Source organism: Rhinatrema bivittatum, chromosome 12 (assembly GCF_901001135.1).
Source record: "Rhinatrema bivittatum chromosome 12, aRhiBiv1.1, whole genome shotgun sequence".
In the NCBI taxonomy this organism is placed as follows: domain Eukaryota; kingdom Metazoa; phylum Chordata; class Amphibia; order Gymnophiona; family Rhinatrematidae; genus Rhinatrema; species Rhinatrema bivittatum.
Genome location: NC_042626.1, coordinates 55,107,175 through 55,132,499, shown reverse-complemented (window position 1 = coordinate 55,132,499; position 25,325 = coordinate 55,107,175). Strand labels below are relative to the sequence as shown.

Here is a 25,325-nt window from a genome sequence, read left to right as displayed (position 1 = left end):
GGACAGCAGCTTTTTCTCTGATGACCCCAGGGAACGGGTGGGAGCGTAACTGAGTAGCAAATTGTTGTTTTTTTAAATGCACTGGGCCTTCTTTTCCAAGGGCCTTACATGTTAAGGTCAAGACTTGAAATCTTACTCGGACAGCTACTGGTAACCAATGAAGTTCCTTCACTCACAGAATAATGTGATCGAAGCAGCAGGCCCCAGCAATCAACCAGGCCTTTAGAAGAGCTGTTGTCCCTTGGGGAGACCCAGGTATAACGAGTTACAGTAATGCAGGGAACCCATTGCCATTCCCCGAACTACTGAACGAAAATCATGAGTAGAAACAATGGTACCTGAATTGCCCCACAACCCCAGTATGTAAAAAAAAACCCTCAAAAAACCCAGATTAAAGCAAATTCCCTGGGTGAGGTTTAAAAATTAGGGTCAAGTCCAAGGTGGTTCCCAAGTCTCCAACCTCAGTCAGAAATGGATAAGTGATCCCATCAATCTGTAAACAGTGAATGACGTTTGGGATGGGAGTTGCAAGTGGCCCATAATGCTTCAGTCTCGACCATCCAATCCTTGATCCCCTGGATACAAGCAGTCAGCTGAAAGGGAGAATCCAAGAGAAAGAAATATCAGGGAGCCTGACAGTCAGTGCCTCTTATCTGGCTTAAGTGGCAGCCGCTGAATATTCGGCTATGTTCGGTGGCTGCAGCTTAGCCAGAGAAGACAGTTATCTGGCTAAGTAGATAGCCAGATATCTAGTGAGTGGGCAGTGGACAGATCAGGGTGGCACTACTTATCCAACTAACTTGGTCAGATAAGTAATGCTTTTTGACAGGATATTCAGCAGCCATAGCTGTGGTGCTGAACATCCCATGTAACTTAGTGGGTAACTTACATAAACTTTTAGTTTTAAATATCTACCTCTGTATGTCATCCACATAAATTATACAACCTACCCCATGTGAGGCTATGAATGTTAATAGATGTTAAACAATGATACGGGTAACACAGAACCCTGTGGTATACCAGATAGTTCAGATTTACGCTCAGAAATACCATCACCAAGTTTTACTTGCCGAGATCTAAACCAATGCAAGGCAACACCCATCCACCCCGCCCTCCAACGGTGCTTGATCTCACGCAATCCAACATTAGCAGATGACGAATTGTATGAAATGCAAATGATACATCAAGGAAAATAAGTAGAACAGATTTACCCTTATCCATCTCTCAAAATATGAAATCAATCAAGGAAATCAACAACAGACTTGGTACTGGGGCCAGTCCTGAAGCCACATTGGTTAGAATCAAGAATGTGACGTTGCTGTAAACAGACTTCTCAAGGATGTTTGTTAAGGAAGGGACATTTGAAATGGGTCGATAAGTTGAAGGATCCAGGGAATGAAGCGAGGATTTTTTTTTTAAGTACTGGACTTGTTACTGCCTTCTTGAAGGATCCAGATGAGGATCTGAATTCTTGTAATGCCCCCTTCCCCGCCACCCACCCTACTCCCTCAATGCCCCTTCCACCAGGTCTCTCCCCGCTGTTCCATGAATTCATTTAAATAAAAATTTGACAAAATAACATTTTATGAACCTAAAATTCTCCAACTTTTTTCACAAATCTGTTTTCTAAAGGACCTGATGTGATAAATATTTTTGTTATTGCACTGAGGTGGGAGGGAGTCCTTAGTTCATTTATCTCAAGGTATCAGAATATGTTGGATATGCACAGTGTACGAGTGAAAGCCATTGGGATAGCTGGTGATGCTCATTTTTAATAACTTTTTCTCTTGCTTTCTTTTTATGTTTAGGGCGAACCTGGATCCCAAGGTCACAAGGGCGAGCCTGGCGCTAAAGGTGAACCTGTAAGTGCCCCCTCTGCAATGACAAACATTCAGTGAAAGCTTCTCCACAATGTTCAACAGTGGGTGCTGATCCTGTGTTTCTTGCCCCTCTCTCTTGTCACCCCGCTCAGGGCCCTGCTGGTGTTCAAGGTCCTCCCGGTCCCCATGGTGAAGAAGGCAAGAGAGGAGGCCGTGGTGAGCCTGGCCCTGGTGGCCCACCTGGCCCAGCTGGTGAACGTGTAAGTGCCCCTTTTGGTTTTTTGCATTTGCCAGGTCTCCAGCACCTGGGGGAGATTCCATAATGTCCTGCAAAGACATGCAGGAAGAACTTGCTTGCAAAAATCACAATGCATGTGTAGAAGAGAGATGATCCGAGGTGGTCAGAAATTCTCTCTGTCTTGGGGCATAACAACACTGCGGTTTCACACCTTGAACTTTATTTTTTTCTCTTTGTTTTCCTGTCCAATCACAGGGTGGTCCTGGCGGCCGTGGTTTCCCTGGATCTGATGGTGCTGCTGGTCCTAAGGTGAGTCTTTAGCTGGGTGGGCCATCTCTCCTTTGGATTAGATCACAAGCAAATGTAACAAGCGCTCACAGGGAGCCAGCACTGCAAGCCCGGAACAGCTGCTCAGCTTCCACACCTGCTAGGCACATCCCTGATCCCCACTACAGCCTCATGGTCTCTGAGAACACGGTGGGGGCAGCTTTTACCTGTGACGTGGAAAGCTGTAACTGATGCCGCAGATCAGTGAACAGTAGTCACCTTGGATGCTTTTTTTATTTTTCCCTTACAAAACGTGTCATGCTAGGGTTTCTTACAGGGTTTGGCTTCCTGAAATTTAAGGGGGCTCAGATCTATGCTGATGATTCGGCTATGAGCCTTACTTGTGGCCTAGTCACTTTATGGGTGCCTGTCTTGGGATATGGTGATATCACGCAGTGGCCCAGTACAAGTGATATGAGCAGGTGGAAGGTGCGTCGTGTGGCATTAAAAATGGACCACTCCAGGATAAAGGCTGGTGTGACAGCACTGCATAGTAACATAGGAGACGACAGCAGAAATAGATCCATTGTGTCATCCAGTCTGTTCAGTTATTCCTGTCCACTCTCCTAAGGATATATCCCAGTTGCCAGTTCTAGAAGCTTGGCCACTTGTAGGATATTCACTGCTTATCCAAATCAATTTTTGCTTCCCCTTTGGTTCTCTACCACCCTGGGGAGATGGGACATACGAGATCCCAGGCTTCTTACCACCAAGCTTTGTAATAATCTAGAAAGCTACCAACACTAGTGAGGTTGTTACCCAAACATACGACCTTCTAGGCCCCCTTGGCGTCCCACCATCAACAACCTGCTGGCACCGATCTGGTAGGTTTCTGGGGTGTTGTAGCCCACTGGTTTCAATCCGGCCACCCCATGGTCTGCAGTATTTCTTGGGCGTGCAACCCTTCTCTACCCGTTGTTTTCTCCTTATCACCTCTCCCCTTGCCTCTGCTCTTGAGGGAGTGCCACTTTGTATGTGCTGCCCATGAGATATTGCACTCTCTCTCTAGCACCTGTACTAGCCCTGGTATCCCAGTGTGATCTGACAGTGCCTGTACATGGGACATACCACTGTATGAGCGTTACATATTGGCTGTTATCACAGCATGACCAAGTGCTGCATGCTTAGCATGGGACTTAGCCAGGTCTGACATCTAAGCAGTGTTAAGCACTAGTGTCACTTTCCAACCTTGTGTGCTTGCTATGGAATTGAATTCCTTATTATAGGACAAAGCACTGTATAACATCAGTGTCAATGTGTCTGAATAATGCCATGGATCATGGCACTGTATCAATTTCTTGCTGTACTCCTTTTTATGCCCCCATTGCAAAACCCAGCATCACGGTATGACCCCTCAGTATATGCCAGTTAGCGTGATCTCCACCCTCCACGTGCCTCCTCCCCTCTCCTTGTGCAAGCATGACCTCCTGTGTTTTCTCCTTCTCTAGGGTGCCCCTGGTGAGCGTGGTTCAGTTGGCCCCGCTGGTGCTAAAGGATCTCCTGGTGAAGCTGGACGTCCTGGTGAGCCCGGCCTTCCTGGTGCCAAGGTGAGTGCAAACTATTTCGGAAGCTGCAAGGTGCAGCCCAGGCATAGTGTGGTGGGTGTGAAGCTGGTAATAATCTGAGAACAGGCAACCCAGTTGTAAAAGAAAACAGCTGGATTATGTGAATGGACAGGTAAATGTTAGAAAGATATTACTAGGCTACAACAGTATTTCTCAACCCAGAGCATACCTAGCTAATCAGGTTTTCAAGATATCTGCCATGAAAATGCAGGAGATCCTATCTTGTGCAAATTCATTATGGATATCCTGAAAACCCAACTGGCTATGTGTGCCCTGAGGACTGGGTTGAGAAACTGAGCTAGTATAATAGATGACCCCTGAACCTTTCCCTTCCATTTCCACTCCATCCAATTATTAGTAACCATATGAGATTCAGTATCATTTTTATTGTAAGCTTGGGGCCAATATTAAAAAAAAAGTTGAGCTCCTAAACTGAGGCACTTAAATTAGGTTCCTAGTTTCAGCCAAACTTAGGAGTCTTTCAGCTGAAAATTCACATAAATTGGGGCCTGCTATCCATTTGCCTAAAGTTAGACTTCTAACAGGATCATTCATTATTGTGCGATGTGCCAGTATTGTGGTGGTATTATTCTAACTAGGAGAAGGGGAGGAGTGTGGGTGGGATTTGGGTGGAGTTATCTCCCGGCAGCGCTGTGGGTGATTAATGTTTTTCACATTATCACCAGCAGTACCGTGGGAAATAACTACACCTTTTCCTGTGGTGCTATGGGAGTGATAGTGTGCGGTGTGGCCGAACAGCAGCGGGTGAAACCACCCTGCCACAATGCGACCGGCTGCCCACTATCGCTCCCTATCCCTAGGGGTAAGTTAGGTGCCCTAGGTGAAACTAGGAGCCTAAATTTATGAACTCAGTCCTAGTAAATTTGTAAACAGGCCAATTTAGGAGCCCAACTCTAAAAGTTAGGAGCCTTTTTCAGATACATTCTACTACTACTACTAGTTAACATTTCTATTTGAAGCAAAAAGTCTGTAAGGGAGTCAGTGGGACCATTAGATCATCAAGGAGTAAAAGGGACACGCAGGGAAGATAAGGCTATAGCAGAGAGACTAAATGAATTCTTTGCTACAGTCTTTACTAAGGAAGTTATAAAGAAATGATATTGAAAAGTGATGATTCAGAGGAACTGAAACAAATCTCAGTCAACCTGGAAGATGTAAGAGGGCATATTGACAAACTAAAGAGTAGCAAATCACCTGGACCAGATGATTATATATCGCAGAATGATGACAGAACAGAAGAAGGAAATTGTAGACCTTCTGTTAGTAATGTATAAACTATAGTTAAAATCATTATGGTGCCTGAAGATTGAAGGATGGCCAACGTAACACCAATTTTTAAAAAGAGTTCCAGAGGTGATTCAGAAAACTACAGGTGAGCCTGACATCAGTGCCAGGCAAAATGATAGAAACTATCCAAAAGAACAAAATTACTGAATCATATAGTTAATCATAGTTTAATGGGACAAAGCCAACATGGATTTAGCCAATGGAAGTCTTGCCGTACCTGTTTGCTACATATTTTTGAAGGCATAATTAAATATTAGATAAAGATGAGCCAATTGATATAGTCAGGGTTGGTGCAAGAGTATTTGGCAGCCTAGGCAAACCTTTGGTCATGCACCTCCCTCCCCCAACTTACTTATTGATGGCAGCTCCAGCATAGCACTCCCTCCTTTGGCAGTAGAGGCTATGGCACAGCCCCTTCTGGGCCTCGCGTTGACAGGATTTTGCCATCCCCAAAATGTTGGCACACTAGGTGACTGCCTAGTTTGCCTCATGGAAACAGCGGCCCTGATATAGTGTACCTAGGTTTTCAGAAAGCATTTGATAAATTCCCTCATGAGAGACTTCTGAGGAAATTATAAAGTCATGGGACAGGAGGCAATGTTCTATCGTGGATTGAGAACTGATTTAAAGGTAACAGAGTAGGGCTAAATGGTCAACTTTCTCAATGGAGAAAAAGTTCCCCAGGCAATCAAATCTGCTGAAGACACAAAATTATTCAAAGTTGTTACATCACAAGAGGATTGTGAGAAATTGTAAGAGGGCCTTGATAGAATGGGAGACTGGGTACACAAATGGCAGTTGAAATTTAATGTGTTCAAGTGCAAAGCAATGCACTCAAGAATGAGTAATCCAAATTATAACTCCACAATGCAAGGTTCCACACTAGGAATCACCATTCATGAAAAGGATCTAGGCGTCATCGTTGGTAATAAGTTCAAATCCTCTGCTCAGTGTGCAGCAGCAGCCAAGAAAGCAAATAGAATTCTAGGAATAATTAGGAAAGGACTGGAGAATAAAACTGATAATATCATATAATGCCTCGGTATCGCTCCAGGATGCAACTGCATCATGAGTATTGAGTGCAATTCCGGTTATGGCATCTCAAAAAAGATATAGTGGAATTAGAAAAGGTACAAAAAAGGATGACTAAAATGATAAAGGGGAATGAATGGCTTCCCTGTGAGGAAAAACTAAAGAGGTTAGGACTCTTCAGGTTGGAGAAGAGACGGCTGAGGGGAGAAGTCATAGAAGTCTATAAAATAATGAGTGGAGTGGAATGGGTAAACGCGAATTGGTTATTTATGCTTTGAAGTTACTAGATGATATATTTAAGATTAATAGGAGAAAATATTTTTTTATTCAATGCATAATTAAGCCCTGGAATTTGTTGCTGGAGAATGTGATAAAAGCTGTTAGTGTAGCTGGGTTTAAAAAAGATTTAGACAAGTTCCTGGAATGAAAGTCCATAAACCATTATTAAAGTGGACATGGGGAAGTCCACTGCTCATTCTTGGGATAAGCAGCTTGGGATCTGTCTACCCCTTGGGATCCTGCCAGGTACTTGTGATCTGGATTGGCCACTGTGGAAGCAGGATACTGGGCTTGGTGGACCTTTGGTCTGACCCAGTATGGCAAATCTTACATTCTTATGTTCTAAACTCTTTGAAAATTGGCCCCTTTGTATATGTTGTAATTTTATTTCAGATTTGCCATACCATATGCTAATTCTATTATTTTGGTACTCACTGTGAGCCTTTTGGGTGCAGCAATCCATACATAGAAATAATTAAATAAAGATATGACCACATTGCATATTCTTATCTTAGCATCCATTCACAATCTTTTATCCTTGATATATACCTCAATATTTCAGGTTAGTGAGTTTACAAGAACCTATTGCCTTAACTTCCAATATCCCATTCCAAATGGACAAAAAAAAATATCAACTTGAAACTTTTCCTTGCGTTCCACCCCATCCAGCAAATTCCCTCCTGTCCTATAACGTCTATAATGTAACACAGTAATAATATGTGACTCCTTCTGCTGACAACATGCATTGACAATTTTCTCTTCTTTCCTTATAGGGTCTCACTGGTAGCCCTGGTGCTCCCGGCCCTGACGGCAAGACTGGCCCTGCTGTAAGTATCTTTCCTGTTCATAAATGACTCCTTCTCTGATTATGGACCATCTTCTGCCTCAGAACTCTAACCTGTACACTTGTGCCTTTAAACATTAACAGGGTGCCCCTGGTCAAGATGGCCGCGCTGGTCCCCCTGGTCCAGCTGGTTCCAGAGGTCAAGCTGGTGTAATGGGTTTCCCTGGCCCCAAGGGCGCTGCTGTGAGTATAACAATCACAATTGTCTTTAAAATAACTGAGTGTGGTTCAAACACAAGTTATAGTTTCTAGATGTCCCAATCCCTAGTGTAGAGTGTGGCCCTCCAAGAGCAAGGTCTGGATTTTGTCAGATCCTCTGTTTGGCAGTGATGTTTTAAAGAAGATCCACCACTTTCCTTTAGTGGAATTAGCAACTATCCTTACCTGCTGTGATCCTGGTCAACAAAATGAACAGTAGCAGGTCACCGAGAAATCATTGGATCAAGTTACATTTAGGGTGAAGTCATTTTGTGAACCATCAGGTATCCTTGAAGACATGAACACATTTTATTTATGTGTGTCATTGCTCTGGGCCCTCTCAAATTACGTTCCTCCTTTCCCTCCATGCCAGACTAACCCACCAGAGGTTCTGATTGAACCATTGTTCCATAGCTTTGCAGTAGGCCCATTCCTGATGTTACTGGGAATAGAGAGTTGTCTACCAGTAGAGCACTGGCATGTGATTCAGGAGAAGTCTTGGAAAGATGAGTTCAAGGTTCCCCACTTCTATTGATTGACTTCAGGCACATCTTCAGATTTGCCTCCAGGTTTCCTAGCTCTGCCTTCAGTTTACCCTTCACACTGGGCCTGCCTTGTGATTATTGTCTATTATTGTCCATTAACGGCTATTAATCAAGTTTACTTAGGGAATAGCCACTGCTATTAATTGCATCAGTAGCATGGGATCTCCTTAGAATTTGGGTACTTGCCAGGTTCTTGTGGCCTGGTTTGGCCTCTGTTGGAAACAGGATGCTGGGCTTGATGGACCCTTGGTCTGACCCAGCATGGCAATTTCTTATGTTCTTATAGCTCTTTGGTTAAAACCGCAACAAATCCATAGCTAAAAAGAAACAGAACATATCTAAACTAAAAATCCCTGTGAGAAAAAGCTGCCTTTTTTTTTCTGGAGAAATTGCTTAAGATGAAGGAAGCATATGGTCTTATCTTGTGATGTCACTTCCTGGTGACTTTATTTACAGGTAAAATTACAAAATGGCAGTTTTCTGGACTTCCTGTGTCTCTGAAAATACCCGAAGTATCTAAACAACCACATATTTCTCAGTAGTATTTTTCTGGCCAATGTTCCAGGACTTAACTGATTATTTGGTTTTTTTTTTATTTTAATTTAGGGTGAGGCTGGCAAAAGTGGTGAGAGAGGTGCTCCTGGTCCTGCTGGTCCTGCTGTGAGTATTCTGCATCTGTTTATAGCACTGAAGCTTCCGTTATTTACTAGTTATTAGCTAATTATTAGTGCTCATTGTAAAATTGCATATGTAGTAACTGATAGTTTTCTTTTTACATGTAGATACAGTGAGATCCATACTGAAAAGATTTGTCCTGTTAACTTTGGGAGTTAGCCAGAAAAATCTTTGGGTTTTAAATTACCCACCTTGCTGAGCATGTAAATTTGGTGCGAATCATTCCTCACATATAAAAAGTGGCAGGGTTGCAGGCATTACCGGAGTCTGGTTAAACTTTAGCTGGTGTGCACGTATATTCAGCACACACTAGTTAGTCTGGTCATAAAGTTATCCAGATAAGTCCTGCTGAAGATCCGGATATAATTACATGTACAACTTTACCCGGGTCATTTATTTGCTCATTGGATTGCTGGATGTGGACCTCTGAAAGTTTAGTTATTCTGTGTACATAATGTTGGCGTCAGATTTCACAGTTCAGTAAAACGAAGATCCAGACAAGTGGTTACTTCCAATACTGCTGAGTTCAGCTCCATTGTAGATGTGTACAAATTAATTGATATGAGAAGTAAATATGCTTTTGACATGCTTGAAATATGTTTCTGTAAAGTATTTGTTCTATAGAAAGCCTTTGGACTCTCTTTAGCAACTGTGAGAATTCTTAGGTCCAAGTAGAGTTGGGTCCGGTCAAGTTCCATTAGAACCGCTGAGAAACCCAGATGAGTCTATTAATTCTAAATTCGTGAAGGCCAGTTCACTAAGGAGTGTCTCTCCTGGCTGTGCTCAGTATGAAAAGCTTTCTAGTGTAGAATCAGCAAGGCCTGAATGTTTGGCTGATCCCTCCAGTGGAAGCTGTGAGTGCTACTTCAGAGGCAGCATGGCATCTTGACCCTTTCTCTAGCTGTCCAAGTAAACATTACCTTGTGACTAGCAGAAGACTTGCTAGCTGTTAATGATCCTCTGTTTCTCTGCAGGGAGCTTCTGGTAAAGATGGTGAAGCTGGTGCTCAAGGTCCCCCTGGCCCTGCTGTAAGTATGGACCTCTGTTAGGCATGATGGAATCTCCACTATTCCTGATCAGTGAATGAAATGAAATCTGATTGATCCCTGTGTTTCCTTTGGCAGGGTCCTGCTGGTGATAGAGGTGAAGCCGGTCCCAGTGGTGGCCCTGGATTCCAGGTAAGTCCAGAAAACAGCTGGTAAAACAGCAAGGAAAGTGGGCAGGTTTTTCTCATTTAAACATGACCGCTGCAACTCAAGTTTTACCTTTCGTTTTGTTTTCTTATCTGCTAGGGTCTGCCCGGACCTCCCGGCCCTGCTGGTGAATCTGGCAAATCCGGTGAACAGGTGAGTGCCGGAGCAGCTCTGTACAACTTACTACCAAAGCCTGAATGTGAGAGAGAGAGAGAGAGAGAGAGCAGGTTAACAAGTGAAAAGAAGGGCTTCCCATGGATAAAGGCTATGAAAATCTAGGTTAGTTCCACTGACTTATGCCTCTCCCAGGCCCTAGCAGTACTAGATTAGGAACTCAGTGTGATATTCATGGTGAGATACCATCGGGGGGGGGGAGGAACAAGGCTAACTTCCCATTTGCTCTTTGCTTGAGGCTTCTGCCTACTGAGAGAGGCCCTGCCAGGGACCCAGGGGCTTTGTAGGGGAGCAAGGTCTAGGGTTTCAGCCAATCAGGGTGCTCAGAATCTGAGTGACCCTTCCATTGTGGCCTGCAGTTAACCTCTAGCTGTGCTCTCTTGCCTTCCTGTTTGACCCCTTCTATAGCCTTCCCTAGAAGCCCACATCCTTCTCTTTGCTGTTCCTGTGACCCATCCTTCATGGCCTCCCCTAGCCACTGAAACCTCTTTCCTGACTCAACGTTTCCCCCTCCTCCTTTTCTCCAGTCTCTAGGCTCTTCAATGTCTCGCTGTGTTTTCCCTCCCTCCCTCCCTATAGTTCCAAATCCTTCATCTCCCTGCAACCCCTTTTTCTTCATCCATGCCCTCTTCTCTTTCTGCTCCCTACTCCCAGTCTGCATTCTCATACCTCCTTTGCCTGGTTTTTCTCAGCTGAGTCTCCTTTCCCAGACACTGTTTGTGGAAGAGGTGGCTACGTGTTTCTTTGCGATATTTGTGAATTGATGCCTCTAGTTGATCCGAATGACCTTCCTCCTTGTTGTATAACAGGGTGCTCCTGGTGATGCTGGCGGCCCAGGTCCTGCTGGTGGAAGAGTAAGTAGATCCCCTCTCTTATACCTGTCTTTTCTCTCTTCCTTGCCCGTAATCGATTGTTTGCGACTCGGATCCCCATCCGACTGCTCCTAACCTGCTTCCTTTTATGTCCTAACTATAGGGTGAGAGAGGTTTCCCTGGCGAACGTGGTACTCAAGGAGCTCCTGGCCCCCAGGGTCCCCGTGGTTCTAATGGATCTCCTGGCAATGATGGTGCTAAGGTAAGGGGCTTCCTCCATATTCTCCTCTCCGCTCCGTCACTGAATCAAGCTAGTGAGAGGTAGACAGAGGGCTGAGAAAAGTAAGAGGCTAGGTGGGTGATGTGCCCCTGCTTCCTGCTCTGGTGATGACAGCAGCCTCTGAGGGAAGGAAAGGTCTCGAGATGTGCAGGGAAGCACCAGTTCTGACTGGGCCATTCTTCAACTTCCTCCCTCCCACCCCCTAACGAAAGCAAAATGAAGAGATTTAGTTGAGGTTTAATTTCTCTGCTCTTGGGATCGTGAACCTAGTGCTTTTCCTTAGGAACGGTGCTTGCAGTTCCTCCTCATCCTCTGAAAGAGCCATTCCTGGCTAAGAGATGCATCACAAGCAATGGGCACAGCATTGCTGTTCTTTCCTCTGCAAGCAGGATCCCCTGTCTGACAGGGAGCCCACGTTGTATTCCAGTGGCCTTTGAGTTCACTTTATTGCAAAGATTTGTGCATGTGGTGTCTGTGCAGGGGGGGGGGGGGGGGAGGGATGGGTGCCATACAGTAGCCTCCGTTAAAATGCTCCTGTTGAAGGTCTGTAACATGTTGAGCTTCATTGGTGTCTCCCCAAGGGTCTCTGGGTTTCAGTCATTTTCTTTCTTCACTCTCTCGATTTAGGGTGAAGCTGGTGCTCCTGGCGCTCCTGGTGCTCAAGGTGCTCCCGGTCTGCAGGGAATGCCCGGTGAACGCGGTGCTGGTGGCCTGCCTGGTGCAAAGGGCGACAGAGTAAGTATCCAAAAATAAGCCCACGCCAAAGACCAAATGAAAAAATAGCTTTCCCAGTGCTCTCTTTAGTCAATAATCCGCAGGTTCCTCTTTCTTCCTTCGTGCAAGACTAATTCTTGCCCCACCAGCCACTTTCAACCTTCTGTCTCTGACTTCTTTTGCCTTCCTCCCATCTTTCTCTCTCCTGCTCTCACTTCCTTCATAGCCAGAAGCTGTCAAGCGGGCATGCGCAGTTGCACACAATCGGTCGTGCAAGTCGAGTCATCCACAAGTCCTGCTCACCTGCCTGTGTTCGAGCAACTCTCAGGGAACCTTAAAGAGCTCTGTCTGTTGTCCTCCTCTAGGGCGATCATGGTCCAAAGGGCGGCGATGGCGCTCCTGGCAAAGATGGCATAAGAGGTCTGACAGGTCCAATTGGTCCACCTGGCCCAGCTGGTTCTCCTGGTGACAAGGTAAGGATGGCAACTGGCCCCCCACTTCCTGATGAACTGACAAATAGGGTGAAATCTGCAGGCGACGGGAGCAGCAAGAAACTCAAATTCTTCCTCCTGTTAACTGGGCTCCCACATTGTTAGAAAGCAACATTCCCTCTGTTTTATTCCCTTCCCACCTGCGCCATGAAACAGCTCCGACACGGTCACCCACAGAGGAGGAGGTTAATATTCAGGTACAGGCAACATAGGCGTGTGCCTAGGGCGCCCAATCCTGAAGATGCCCTCTCCTCCTGCCCTGTGACTTCTGGGTGCAACCCCCCCGCCTAAATCCAGCCCTGCAGCAGAGCCTAACGTCCCTATGTGGTTGATATTCTCCTGGTGCAGAAACCTCTCGGCTCTGCAGTGTACCAGATTCTCTGACTGCCAGCCTGCCTAGGACGCATCAGTCCTTGAATGCACGTTCTCACTGTCAGAGCATGGGATTAAGAGCAAGGACTTGTGAGTTCCAGTCCCAGCTCTGCCACTTACTGCCTGGGTAAACTTGGAGCAGGTCACTTTTGCTTCAGCTCACCTACCTGGAACTAAGTAACAACAACGACGGTGATGCTGTTCTCTCTTGTTTCCTCTTTGGAAGTTGTCAAGAGGTGTGCAACTGAATGGGATGGTGTGACCCTACTCTGTCATACCAGGAATCACTGCTGGGCGTCCTGGGGTCCTGTGTGAAGGGAAAATGCTCTGAATTTAGATCTAATTTTCCTGAGACTTGGTCAGTCGGACTGCTAATGCACTTCTTTTCTTTGCTCAGGGTGAAGGTGGTCCCTCTGGTCCTTCTGGTCCCACCGGTGCCCGTGGTGCCCCTGTAAGTTCTCCTCTTTCCATTTCCCTGCCTTTGTGGGTGGGGGAGCTTCCAGCTCCTGCCATGTTGTCTGATACCTCCGCTGACTGTACCTCTCTCTTGCTTTTCCTTCTCTCCTGTTTTAGGGTGAGCGTGGTGAACATGGTCCCCCTGGCCCTGCTGGATTTGCTGGTCCTCCTGTGAGTACTAAATGAAAGCTCTTAGAGTGGAAACCTTCAAAAGCATCCCCAGTAATATCCCTTAGGAGAAGTGTGTGTTGGAAATGCAAACCGCATTTAACTTGTATTCCTGTGATTTTGGTGGCCACATAGCAAATTCCTGATGTGGCTAGCTAGTTCAGGTCGGTTTTTATAGACCCACCATTGGTCACCCAACTAAATTAGAAGCAAATGACTCTACAGTTTGGTGCCGTCATGGGCATCTACTGATGAATATTAGTGGCCACGTAAGAATTAATAAGAAGTTTGGGGGTGGGGAGGGCCACAAATTAGCCTTTATATTTGATGCGCACGTTGGCATGGGGTATCTGCTACCTAACGACCCGATTGGTCTCTTGAGGACAAGTTTAAACATTACAAGAAGGAAGGCTTTGGCTAAGCTCTTGCTCTACCGAAGCCCTGATGGCAGTAGAAACTCTTTGGGTAATGCGTGACTTACATGAAACCTCCACCCAGTGCATTATTAGAGGAAGCCCGGCCCATCTGGTCTGAGCGAACCAATGCAGCCCTCTTCGGGCTCTTTTCTCATTTTAACGCCCCCCCCCCCCCCCCCCCCAATGATCCACTGCTTTATTGCCTAACCCCCCTTCCCACCACATGGATTCGCCTGCTTACCTCACTGTTTCTTCCATGCAGGGTGCTGATGGCCAACCTGGTGGAAAAGGTGAAGCTGGAGATGCTGGTGCTAAAGGTGATGCTGGTGCCCCCGGCCCTTCTGGCCCAACTGGAGCTCCCGGCCCCGCTGTGAGTGGCTTCAGCTCTCTCTCTCCTTCTTGCTGGGTGGATTATTATCAGTTTACCTCCAGGCTAAGATATGATCTCACCTTTCCTGTGTCTTTTTTTCCTTTATCTTTCTAGGGTGCTATTGGTGCCCCTGGTTCCAAGGGAGAGCGCGGTAACGCTGGACCCCCTGTGAGTAGAACGACAGTCCTTACTTACCTCTTGAAAGTCTGAGGGCCTTGTGGAGAACATGAAGCTTTCTCAGATAGAAAACATTGTTTGCGTAGTTTCCAAGTAAAATCCCAAGTAAAATGCAAGATAACAGCCATTAGCTAATTGGAGGGACACCTATTGGGCTCCTAAGGAAAGAAAGGGCTTTCTAGAGATGCTGGGCAGCCATTTAATAATCCTGTCTTTCTGTCATCACCAGTGTTTATATTGTAATCTGTACCGGGCACAACATGGAAGATGCAAATAAATACATAAGCCTTGTGCTTCAAATCGAGAAAGTGGAGTTCGGGCTTAAAAGATCTAGGGAGCCATTTTTAAAACCCTGCGGGGGAGCCTGCAGGCCCCTGGGTACCAGCCCGCAAGCACGGTTTTTCCCAAAGGAAACTCCTTTTGAAATGCGTGGCGGGGCCGGCAGGCGCAAAGCGCGGGCCACAAATCGCGCACGGGTTAAAACGCCCGCGCCATGAAACAGCACCGACACGATCACCCACAGAGGGGGAGGATAATATTCGGGGCCGGATTTAAGCGCAGGCAACATAGGCGGGTGCCTAGGGGGCCCCAGTCCTGAAGATGCCCACAGACTGGGCCCTCTCCCGCTGCCCTGTGACTTCTGGGTGCAACACCGCCCCCCCCCCCCCCCCGCCTAAATCCAGGGAGGGTCAAAGTCCGTGCCATAAATCACGCACGAGGATTTAAAAAATGACGGCTGCCAGTTCTGGCCCGCCCTGTCGAGCAGCATGGGTACTGTTACCCAGAGAGGGGGGAGGGCAGTACAAAGGCCCCCTCGTTACCCCTTTAATGCTGAACAGGCACAGTCCCCTGTTCCCACCAGGATTACAGTCCATTCGATGCTGAGCGCGCAGGGCCTGAGGAGGGAGGGGATCGGAGGCTGAACCTCTGGGGTCCATTCTTAGAACTTGACGGAAACGGGGAACGCTAATCCATTTTGGAAACGTGATATTGGCGATTTCGGTTCCTTTTGACAGTGAGAGAAGTCATGTGTCCTTTTTTACTATTTTGTTTGCTAAAGTCTATAAATTCTGTTCATGAAAGCCACGTTGCTGGTTCTGAAATCTCAGATCTAGTTTGTGAACACAGCTTATTTTAACCTTACATGTAATTGATGTTCAGATGTTTGCCTAGCAATGCAAGCCCTATGTTCTGTTAAGCAATTGTATCTGATACACGTTAGAAAATAAAAGAAATTAGCCGCTCAGTTAACGAGGGTATCAGTCATTGTGGGCACCCAGGGACGCCACTTATCATCCCTAATAGTGGGATCCCCGACATCACTGTCCTGGGAGAACCTGCGCCTCTTAGATTTCAGAAGCTACTTAGGCTCAGGCCCTGGATAGTACCTGGATGGGCGCCCACCAGTGAAGACCAGCGGGCTGCAGCGTCCTGCCAGGAAAGGGTAACACAGGCACTGTGGTTGGGCCTGTGATCACCTTATCCTCAATACTCAGAAAAACTTAGGCTTGGGCATTTTTTTTGGTTTTTACAGGAGGTATGTGCTGGTACTGTGCACCAGGACCTTTTTTCCTCCGTCTGCTTGATTTATCCGGAGGGCCCTCAAAAAACCCCCAAAACCTCATGCATCCTGCATGTGAATGTCGACCCCCTTTTTTTTTTTTTCCAGAAAGATAACACTGAGAATAACAAACACTGGGATGCTTTCCAGTGGGATGTGAGGTGCACACTGAGGAGGGCACATGGTCCCGAGCTAGTTGACTTTTCCTATGACAACTTCCTGTTGCTGCAGGAGACTGCCCGTCGCTGCTGGCTGGAAACAGAAAAGCAGGGGCGGCAGCAGTCCGGGGACGGGATGGTTCCGGGTCTGGGGGACAGAGGATTAACGCACAGTCAAAACTCATCTCGCCAGTGGGATATGACAGACTGAGAAAGCATTACTGCCGCCATTGGTGCCCACAAAAAAGAAATACTGATGTTCCAAAAAAAAAAAAATAAAATTATAGAAATAGTTATAAAAACATTTAGGTCATTAAAATCCAGGAGGGAGTGGGGGGCAAATGAGCTCCTTTGCACCTCCTGCAGGCACCCGTCCTTGGTGCTCACTGGACTTTGAGAAGCAGTGGGTAGGGGGGGTCTCAGCTGATGTGGGCTGGAGACGGCTGTAGGACGCATGACAAACTCACAGCAGACCTCACAATCCTGCCCTCCTCCCCATTTTGTGAGCATGCAGTTGCTTCTTCCTGATCCAAGTCACATGCCCAGGTTTGCAGGCCTCCGCTGTCCAGGAAGGGAAGAGCTGCTGCTTGTCCATGTTATGAGCGATCACATGTACCTTCTTTCTCCCTCAGGGCGCTACTGGCTTCCCTGGTGCCGTTGGAAGAGTCGGTCCCCCTGGTCCCTCTGTAAGTGCTTTCATTCTTTTCGGTTTTTGCACCTGCCTTGCCTGCTAGTTCGGGGTAGTAAAGGGGACAGAGTAAGCCTACAAATCCTTGAACTCAGGCAAGAGCGGAAAGGGATGGAGGGGGCAGGGATGAGACTTCTCCCAGATAACTGCAAATATCTGGGCATGGTTTGAGATGTCCTGTGGAGCTGGTCTGCTATCCCAGCCCTGGGTTTAGTAATGCACTACTATGGGAGGTAGCAGGTGGATGGCTTGAGAGGCTCTTCGGGTTCAGTTTTATTTGCTCCTTAGAAATTCCTCTCTGTGGCTGATCCTTTGTTGTGGACCAGAAGCGCGCTCTGTCAATCAGCCCCCCCCCCCCCCCACCCCCTACCCCTGCTAGGTGTGGACTAACAGGATCTCCCTACTTATGTCTGCTTTTCTTTCAAGTCTGACTTGTTGGTCTCTCTCTTCTTCCCAGGGTAATGCCGGTCCCCCTGGCCCAGCTGGCCCCGGTGGAAAGGAAGGTCAAAAGGGAGCTCGCGGTGAGACTGGTCCTGCTGGTCGCCCTGGTGAGCCTGGGCCTCTTGGTACACCTGGTCCAAGTGGCGAGAAAGGTTCTCCCGGTTCCGACGGTCCTGCTGTAAGTGGGGTTTTTCTCTCTCTCTCTCTCTCTCTCCTGAATGTCATTGCTGTCTGACAGGGACCTCAGTCGGCTGTTCTGGCACTGGTGGGGGAGGGGAACACGGTGCCAGCCAAATTGTGGGACACGTCTGCTCAGGAGGAACTTTATCTGCAAGCCATTGTCCAAAAAGACAGGGTATTTCCTCCTTGTGCAGCCTACAAAAGAACTTCTTTTTACAAGGATGGAAATCACAAATCCATCTCTACCCCCTTTAACCGCTGGAAAGGAGTTTGCAGAGATGACCATCGTATAGCCCAGGGGCAGCCTGAGGGGGTCGAGAGCGGAAGCTTTATCACAAGTCTAAAATAAAATCCTAGTCAAAAATAAGAAACAATAGGTAATTCCCCTCTCAGCACCCTGCTGCTGCGGGCTCCTTTCTAAAGCAGCATAGTTTGGGGTGGGGGAGGTGTCACGTTTTTCACCACCGTGCACGTCTCTCCACGAGCCTCGTTCCTCACGCCCTTTTCTCTTTTCCAGGGAGCTCCCGGTATCCCAGGACCTCAGGGTATTGCTGGACAGCGTGGTGTGGTTGGTCTGCCCGGACAGAGAGGTGAAAGAGGATTCTCTGGTCTCCCCGGCCCATCTGTGAGTAGCACCTGGTACCTTCGCCTTTGAGCCAGATAGGAAAGAATTGAACATGACTTAGGCCCCTTCAGCGAATCTTTTTTGTAACACTTTCATAGAAATGTCTGGTTGCACTGTAAGACGTCGCTGATTGGTTGACTAAAAAAATAAAGTCAGAATGAACTAGGGATACTCCACTGTGCACCTGTGCCAGTGATGGGGGAAAGGGCTGAGGCAGTGGGATCTCTGAACGGGGAGAAGTGGCTAGCACAGCGAGACGTGAGATGCAGAATAAACGGGTGTCCCCCTCTCTCTAACCTGAGCCCTGTTGACACTTCTTCTGCTCTCTGCTATCTTCCTTTTGTCTGAAACGTCTTCTTCCCTCCACAGGGTGAACCCGGTAAACAAGGCCCAGGTGGTCCCAGTGGAGAGCGCGGTCCCCCTGGTCCCATTGGCCCACCCGGCCTGGCTGGTCCTGCTGGCGAGGCTGGACGCGAGGTAAACACACATTTCCTGCAGCGCCATCAACAGATGCAAAAAAAAACCAAAACTGAACCCCAGAAAACGTTTGGCCAGTGGCTTGGAGAAGCACAACCTGCTCAGGACTCCGATAAACTCGCATGCTCGGGATACTCTTTGGGCTGGGCTTCTCATCGGTCCAAGCAGTTAAACTCATCTTGTGGAAACTATAATAGTTAACCAGCCTTGTTCACTAATAATACCAGTGAGACAAAGTCATTTCCATGGGTCACTAACTGAACCTCATCTGTGTGTCTCTAGGGGTCTCCTGGCGCTGAAGGTGCTCCTGGCCGAGACGGTTCTGCTGGACCTAAGGTGAGTGGGACCTGCAACAGGTCAGCCGCTTGTGACTAAACTCTCTCAGCTTCGTCCCAATTTGATTCTAAAATGCCCTTTATTTGCTCTGAATAGGGTGATCGTGGTGAGAATGGTCCTTCTGGTCCTCCTGGTGCTCCCGGTGCTCCTGGCGCTCCTGGCCCAGTCGGTCCTTCTGGCAAGAACGGAGATCGTGGTGAGACCGTAAGTGGATTTTCTCTTAACGCCCAGAAATGACTAAAACCCAGATGAAAACTCACTTCTTCTGCCTTTTTCCACAACCTTGGTTGGTAAAAGCAAAGGCAGAGCGAAACAACAGCCTTGAAAGAATACTCTGAGATGCCAGTTGACTATCCCGTTAAGGGCAATTTAATGACGGTTAAGCTTGAAGCTTTATGATCTACTAATATCTAAACTTCCTCATGTATCAGCTCACTGCTGAGGAGAACTCCTTGGGGCATGGGGAGAGGGACTGGGAGTCTGCAGTGTGGTTCAAAATCTTTTTTGAAGTAGTTTTGTTGCAACTAATGATCGGACCACAATAGAAGCCGTTCATTGGTATAAACATCCAACTATTGTGTCTTTTTCTTATGTTCTAGGGTCCTGCTGGTCCCGCTGGCCCCGCTGGTCCCGCTGGTGCTCGTGGCCCTGGGGTAAGTTCCTTGTTCAGCTGCTGGTTTGAAACAAAAGCACAAGTGAATTTTAAAATATTTTGAGAGAGATTTTATTTGGTCAAGTGCTGAGAAGACACTTTTTTTTTTTCTTCCAATTGTCCAGGGTCCTCAAGGTGCACGTGGTGACAAGGGTGAAGCTGGTGAACAGGGTGAGAGAGGCATGAAAGGCCACAGAGGGTTCAACGGCGGTCAGGGTCCACCTGGTCCTTCCGTAAGTATATATTCTTCAGGCAGAGAGCTTTGCCCAGGGCTGTGTGCAAAACACAAGCACATTAACCCAAGACTTAAAACATCACATATCGGGCTTATTCTGCAGTTTAAACTGACAAACCTTAGGCCTATATTTCAGCTGAGGTAGGCCCACGATACAGCTGAGAATGTCAGACATTAGGCCTTCCCTACAGTGGAGAGGAGGATAGGCCTAGGGCCCACCCAGTAGCTCAGAGAGATTGATCCTTGACGTAATGCATCTAGAAGAAGCAGGGCTTGGTCCTAGTGCATGGAGTTAGTGGCCTCAGCCTATTGTGCACTGTGGCTCACTAAGAAAGACAAACGCGGTGTCTTTTTACATGAATTTTGATGCAAGGTGACTAGTCAGTGCCTTTTGCCGTCTTCAGTAACAACCAGGGCCCTATTTTCAAAAGCTTTGAAACAGATACACAGATTGGGTGGAAATCAATTGGCCATAAGACTTGGAAATGCACATCTCTTTAGTTTTACTAACTTACTTGAATTGATTTCAGTGACCTAATGTTTACTTACTGTTTTAGGGATCTCCTGGTGATCAAGGTCCTTCTGGATCTTCTGGTCCTGCTGGTCCAAGGGTAAGTGCACTGCAGTCAACAGCTCTTGCTTCATTCTCCAACCTGCTTCCATAAACAGCTGCACTGGGCTTATCTACGCAGTAATAGAATAGTTTTTTCAAAGTACATATATTTATCATTTAACATCTAACTGACTTTCCTTATTCTCTCTTGTTCCTGTGCCATTTTGTTTTCTGGTGACCTATTCTATCCTCTGGAGCCAGAAAACTGAGATGTGACTTGTTTTGTTTTTCTCTAGGGTCCCCCTGGCTCTTCTGGTTCCTCTGGCAAAGATGGCTCCAATGGTCTGCCCGGTCCTATTGGTCCACCTGGCCCACGTGGTCGCAATGGAGATGCTGGTCCAGCTGTGAGTTACAAAATATTTAGATTTTTCTCCTTGGTGCCATCACTGATTGCATTTTCTATAGCCAATGAATGGCTCTCCATTTACATCTATTTGTCTTCCTTTAACAGGGTCCCCCTGGTCCCCCTGGTCTTCCTGGACCTCCCGGCCCACCCAGCGGCGGCTTCGACTTCCAGTTCCTCCCTCAGCCTCCTCAAGAGAAATCCCACGATGGTGGCCGCTATTACAGAGCTGATGACGCCAACGTCATGCGCGACCGTGACATGGAGGTTGACACCACCCTGAAGAGCCTGAGCATGCAGATCGAGAACATCCGCAGCCCCGAGGGTACCCGTAAGAACCCTGCCCGCACTTGCCGTGACCTGAAGATGTGCCACTCTGACTGGAAGAGCGGTAAGCCTGCTGCTCATTCTCTCTGCTTTCCCCTTCACACTGCAGATGGGCTGCATGTAATGAACATTAGTGTCCAATATCTAATTAATAATCACTATGGTGATCTCTAGAACTGTAATGTGTTTGGAAAAATGTGTCAAACCACTCCATTAACCTTTTCTACTGTAACACAGGCAGGCTGCACTCACCACTACAAGCTGATTACATTCCCCCTCAGCTGCTACAAACCCACTGGCCAAAGCTCATCCCAGTTTTGTCTCTCTCCTCCCCCTTTCCAGGCAACTACTGGATTGATCCTAACCAAGGCTGCAATTTGGATGCCATCAAGGTTTATTGTAACATGGAGACTGGCGAGACCTGTGTCTACCCAACCCAGGCTAGCATTGCACAGAAGAACTGGTACATCAGCAAGAACCCCAAGGAGAAGAAACATGTGTGGTTTGGCGAGGCAATGAGTGATGGATTCCAGGTGAGTGGAAGCATAAGGTTCTTTATGGGCATGGGAGGTATCGACACACCATTTTATCCAAAGGAAGAAAGGTGGCCCGTTAACTAAATCTCTGCTTTCCTCTCTGGTCTTGTCACAGTTCGAATATGGCGGTGAAGGCTCCAACCCAGCTGATGTTGCCATCCAACTGACCTTCCTGCGCCTCATGGCCACCGAAGCCTCCCAGAACATCACCTACCATTGCAAGAACAGCATTGCCTACATGGACCAGGAGACTGGCAACCTGAAGAAGGCCCTGCTCCTGCAAGGCTCCAATGAGATCGAGATCAGGCCAGAAGGCAACAGCCGCTTCACCTATAGTGTCACCGAGGACGGCTGCACGGTAAGCCCCCCTCTCTGCTGTCTCTTCCTTCCCCCAGAACCCCCTGACCCAGCCTGATCACATAGACGCTAGCAATGAATAGTTGCTTGTCCGTGAGGAGTGATAACAGATGTTCCTGGGATATGCCCTATAGGATTAGCTGGTAGTTTCTCAGTCTTTTTTGCTGGGTTGTGGGTGACGCAATGCATAACTCACTAGAGGTTAAATATATTTTTATCTTGGATGGGTGGTTATGTGGTAATACTAGTCTCGGCTTGTTGAGTGTGATTGTTAGGACTCTTGAGATTTCAGAGAGTAACATCACTGAAGCCTCGAGAAGAGAACGTATGGATTGGTTCTCATACATTTTCCAAAGTATAGTGTGTGTATCCATATTTGTATATCCGGATTTTCTGACTTTTGCTTTTTCCTTCATTTCCGTCCTCTCTGCCTGCAGCAACACACCGGTGCTTGGGGAAAGACCGTTATCGAGTACAAGACAACGAAAACCTCCCGCCTTCCCGTCATCGATATTGCCCCCATGGACATTGGCACAGCTGACCAGGAATTTGGCTTTGATGTTGGCCCAGTCTGCTTCTCATAAACCCCCCCCTTCCAAAAAAAAAGAGAGAGTTTCACATGGACTTGAATTTGTCTTTCTATCCATCATCTCTAAAACTATTTTTTTTTTGTTTCCGTTAAAGTATTAAAAAGCCCCTTAAAAAAAATACCAGCCCCACTTAAAAAGAGAAAATCCAGCAATGGGGTCCACTTGCTTGACCTTTCACCCCATGAAGACAGATTCGGGGGGTTTCTTGGAATGAAGCTCTCCTCCAAAATGTACAAAGGAACACTTTGAAAATTGAACGTTCCTGTGGGGACAAGACATTGATGCTTTGTTTGTCAAAAGTGTTAAAACCTACCCCACCGAAAAACAAATCCTGGAGTTGGAAAAATAATGAACTTTGAGTCACCGTGGTGGGGTTGTGTCTTCATGGTTCTTTTTTTTTTTTTTTTTTATTTCATGGAAGGGAAGACATGACGTGCCAAAGTTGTTGTAAATGTACCTTTTTTTCAACATTTTTTTTTTCGTTCAGGTGGCAATAATAAATATGAAAAATCAAACCTGTGTGGTACTTGTTGTCCTCATATTATAACGAAAAAAACCCAAAAAACGAATGTCTTTCTTTTTTGAGGGGGAGGTATTTTTTTCCAATTTTGGTGGGTCGGCAAAGGAGTTTTCTCTTAATGCCCGAACGAATAAGAACGGAAAGCGAGGGACAATGTGTTTTTGGTTTTATTTTGTTTTTTTTAAAGGTCAAAGTTCAGACCCCTTGCCAAAAAAACCCCCAAAACATTTAATAAGGAAATTGGACCCATTTTTTTGATCTGCGTTTATATCTTTGGAAAGCTACCTCACCCATCCTGCTTCCAAAATCAAAGCCAAGGGTTCAATGCGTCGTGTTCGCTTTCTAACCCCAGGGTTTGGGTTTTACGTTTTGATGAAAGGAACAAAGTGACTTTATCTTCTTCAACGGGGAAAAAAAAAAAAGAAGTGCTAATGTCTAGTTCGGGTCCTGTAGAGAACGCATTGGCATGAGCTCACTGATTTCCCAGTGGAGCTGCAGGGCTCATTTGGTGCTATAATCCGCAGGGACATCTTCTTTGCCCAGGGACACAAGGGGGGGTTTCAAAGGTGCTATTTCTACACTTTTTTGTTTTAATAAAAAAGCAGTTTTGAAAGAACACAAGGTGTGTAACTCTGTCTTTTCAAAGTGAAGCAGGTGGATCCTCCTCTCCCCTCTCTTTCCCTTTCTAGTCTGTGCATCTCTCATTCCCTCCCTCCCTCTTGTTCTCAGACCTCCTTCAAGGCTCCTTCCTTCCCCCCCTTATTCTTCCTCCTCTTCTTCTTCTTTCTCAGCCATGTTCTAGAGGCTGATGCTCCTCTGGGGGAGGGAGGGGTAATAGTGACCAAGGATCTGTACCTATTTTGTATATGTATAATAATTTGAGATGTTTTTAATTATTTTGACTGCTGAAATAAAGCATGTGAAATGATCCAAACCAACGCTTAGTCCCGTGGAGTCTTCTCTGGTGTGGCAGTGTTCACGCATGGGTTATGGCAGTGGCCTTCTCTGTCCTTGGTAAAGCAAAGGCTGGGACTGGGGGTGCGGTAGCTCCAGGGCAGTGAGGGGATCTCATTTCACCTTCCCTGTGGTGCAGAGACCTAGGAGCCCCGCTGCTCTTGGAGAAAGCTGGATTCTCTGCAGCTTGAAGTCATTTGCATTGGAGCCACCCAAGCTTTGCATGTTGTGGATTTAGTTTTGGAGATCTCAGAGGTCCCTTCTTCAGGTGCTGGTCAACTCAAGAGGGAGACCTGTATGATCCTGAAAGCTCAAGCCTTGCAACATCGCTGGTTAGTGTTTGTGTTGGTCCAACGCAAGCTATCAAAGTGTACATAGGATCCCACTTTCTCTCCCTTCCTAATGACAGCAGTGCTGAAGCCTGACATCCCCCCTCCCCCATCAAGAAACTAGCCTAGGGAGGAAGTTCCAAATGATACCAGGTGCCCTCACCCTGGGAAGGACAGGTTGGGAGCAAATGAAAGCCGTCAGGCCCAGAGGGGTGAACTGACTCTGTGTTTCCCAGGTGTCTCCCCTCCCTATCCCTTCAGTTAACCTCTGTTTGGAGGCATTTGATTGTCCAGAATCCGCTGAAGATGGAAGTAGCAGACTCAGAGCCCTGGGAATCGGGACAGCTTTGGAACCACTGACATTGTTTTTGCTACTTTCATAAATTAAAACGTAAGTGAACTCCTTTAAAACATGGTGTGTGTGTGTGTGTGTGTGGGGTGGGGGGTGACATTGTCGAGGTCCTCTGTCAGGTCGTGACCCCCGTTCCCACTGCTTGTGCAGAAAGCAAACTTTACTATTACACAGACCAAAGCCCATCTGAACCTTCTTAATGAGCCGCCAGGTTTGACTCTCCCTGCACGGGGTGATCTGGTTTTCTTTGTGGGGAGAGAGGATTTAAGTGATTTAGCTTCCTTTCAGAGAAGCCACACTAATTTCACCTGAGAGAGGAGAAATATCTGGGCCTTCCTGGAGAAGCCAAAGATGTATTCCTGGCCTATTTCCCCCACCCCCTTTGCTTTCTGTTCTTCAGCTGAGAAAACTGATTTCTGTTGGACCTAAGTCTGCGCCGGGCTGAAGGGGAGACACAAGATACCAGTCGGGTTAAACGTCCCAAATCCCTGCAGTCTGAGACCTGGCAGCCTTGCGTCATTCTCTCCAGTAACCAAAGAATGAAGTATCTCATCCCCTGGGCAAGATCTCTTTCTTCCCCGGCAAAAAAAATGTACA

At 47.0% G+C, this 25,325-nt stretch overlaps 1 protein-coding gene across 1 annotated transcript in view; it reads left to right on the top strand.

The window, feature by feature from the left end:
- The window catches only part of COL1A1 (collagen type I alpha 1 chain), a 34,611-nt gene extending 10,580 nt beyond the window's left edge, over positions 1-24,031 (top strand). The window contains exons 20-51 of the mRNA XM_029572429.1: positions 1,809-1,862; positions 1,973-2,080; positions 2,314-2,367; positions 3,834-3,932; positions 7,343-7,396; positions 7,498-7,596; positions 8,763-8,816; positions 9,806-9,859; positions 9,956-10,009; positions 10,124-10,177; positions 11,008-11,052; positions 11,174-11,272; positions 11,918-12,025; positions 12,370-12,477; positions 13,265-13,318; positions 13,441-13,494; positions 14,170-14,277; positions 14,392-14,445; positions 16,806-16,859; positions 17,319-17,480; positions 18,000-18,107; positions 18,477-18,584; positions 18,867-18,920; positions 19,017-19,124; positions 19,520-19,573; positions 19,698-19,805; positions 20,365-20,418; positions 20,657-20,764; positions 20,872-21,154; positions 21,433-21,623; positions 21,742-21,984; positions 22,421-24,031. Of these exons, the coding sequence (XP_029428289.1) occupies positions 1,809-1,862; positions 1,973-2,080; positions 2,314-2,367; positions 3,834-3,932; positions 7,343-7,396; positions 7,498-7,596; positions 8,763-8,816; positions 9,806-9,859; positions 9,956-10,009; positions 10,124-10,177; positions 11,008-11,052; positions 11,174-11,272; positions 11,918-12,025; positions 12,370-12,477; positions 13,265-13,318; positions 13,441-13,494; positions 14,170-14,277; positions 14,392-14,445; positions 16,806-16,859; positions 17,319-17,480; positions 18,000-18,107; positions 18,477-18,584; positions 18,867-18,920; positions 19,017-19,124; positions 19,520-19,573; positions 19,698-19,805; positions 20,365-20,418; positions 20,657-20,764; positions 20,872-21,154; positions 21,433-21,623; positions 21,742-21,984; positions 22,421-22,567 (3,096 nt within the window). The 3' untranslated portion in view covers positions 22,568-24,031. The remainder of the gene's footprint in view (positions 1-1,808; positions 1,863-1,972; positions 2,081-2,313; positions 2,368-3,833; positions 3,933-7,342; positions 7,397-7,497; positions 7,597-8,762; positions 8,817-9,805; positions 9,860-9,955; positions 10,010-10,123; positions 10,178-11,007; positions 11,053-11,173; positions 11,273-11,917; positions 12,026-12,369; positions 12,478-13,264; positions 13,319-13,440; positions 13,495-14,169; positions 14,278-14,391; positions 14,446-16,805; positions 16,860-17,318; positions 17,481-17,999; positions 18,108-18,476; positions 18,585-18,866; positions 18,921-19,016; positions 19,125-19,519; positions 19,574-19,697; positions 19,806-20,364; positions 20,419-20,656; positions 20,765-20,871; positions 21,155-21,432; positions 21,624-21,741; positions 21,985-22,420) is intronic.
- Positions 24,032-25,325: the final 1,294 nt, after the last annotated feature.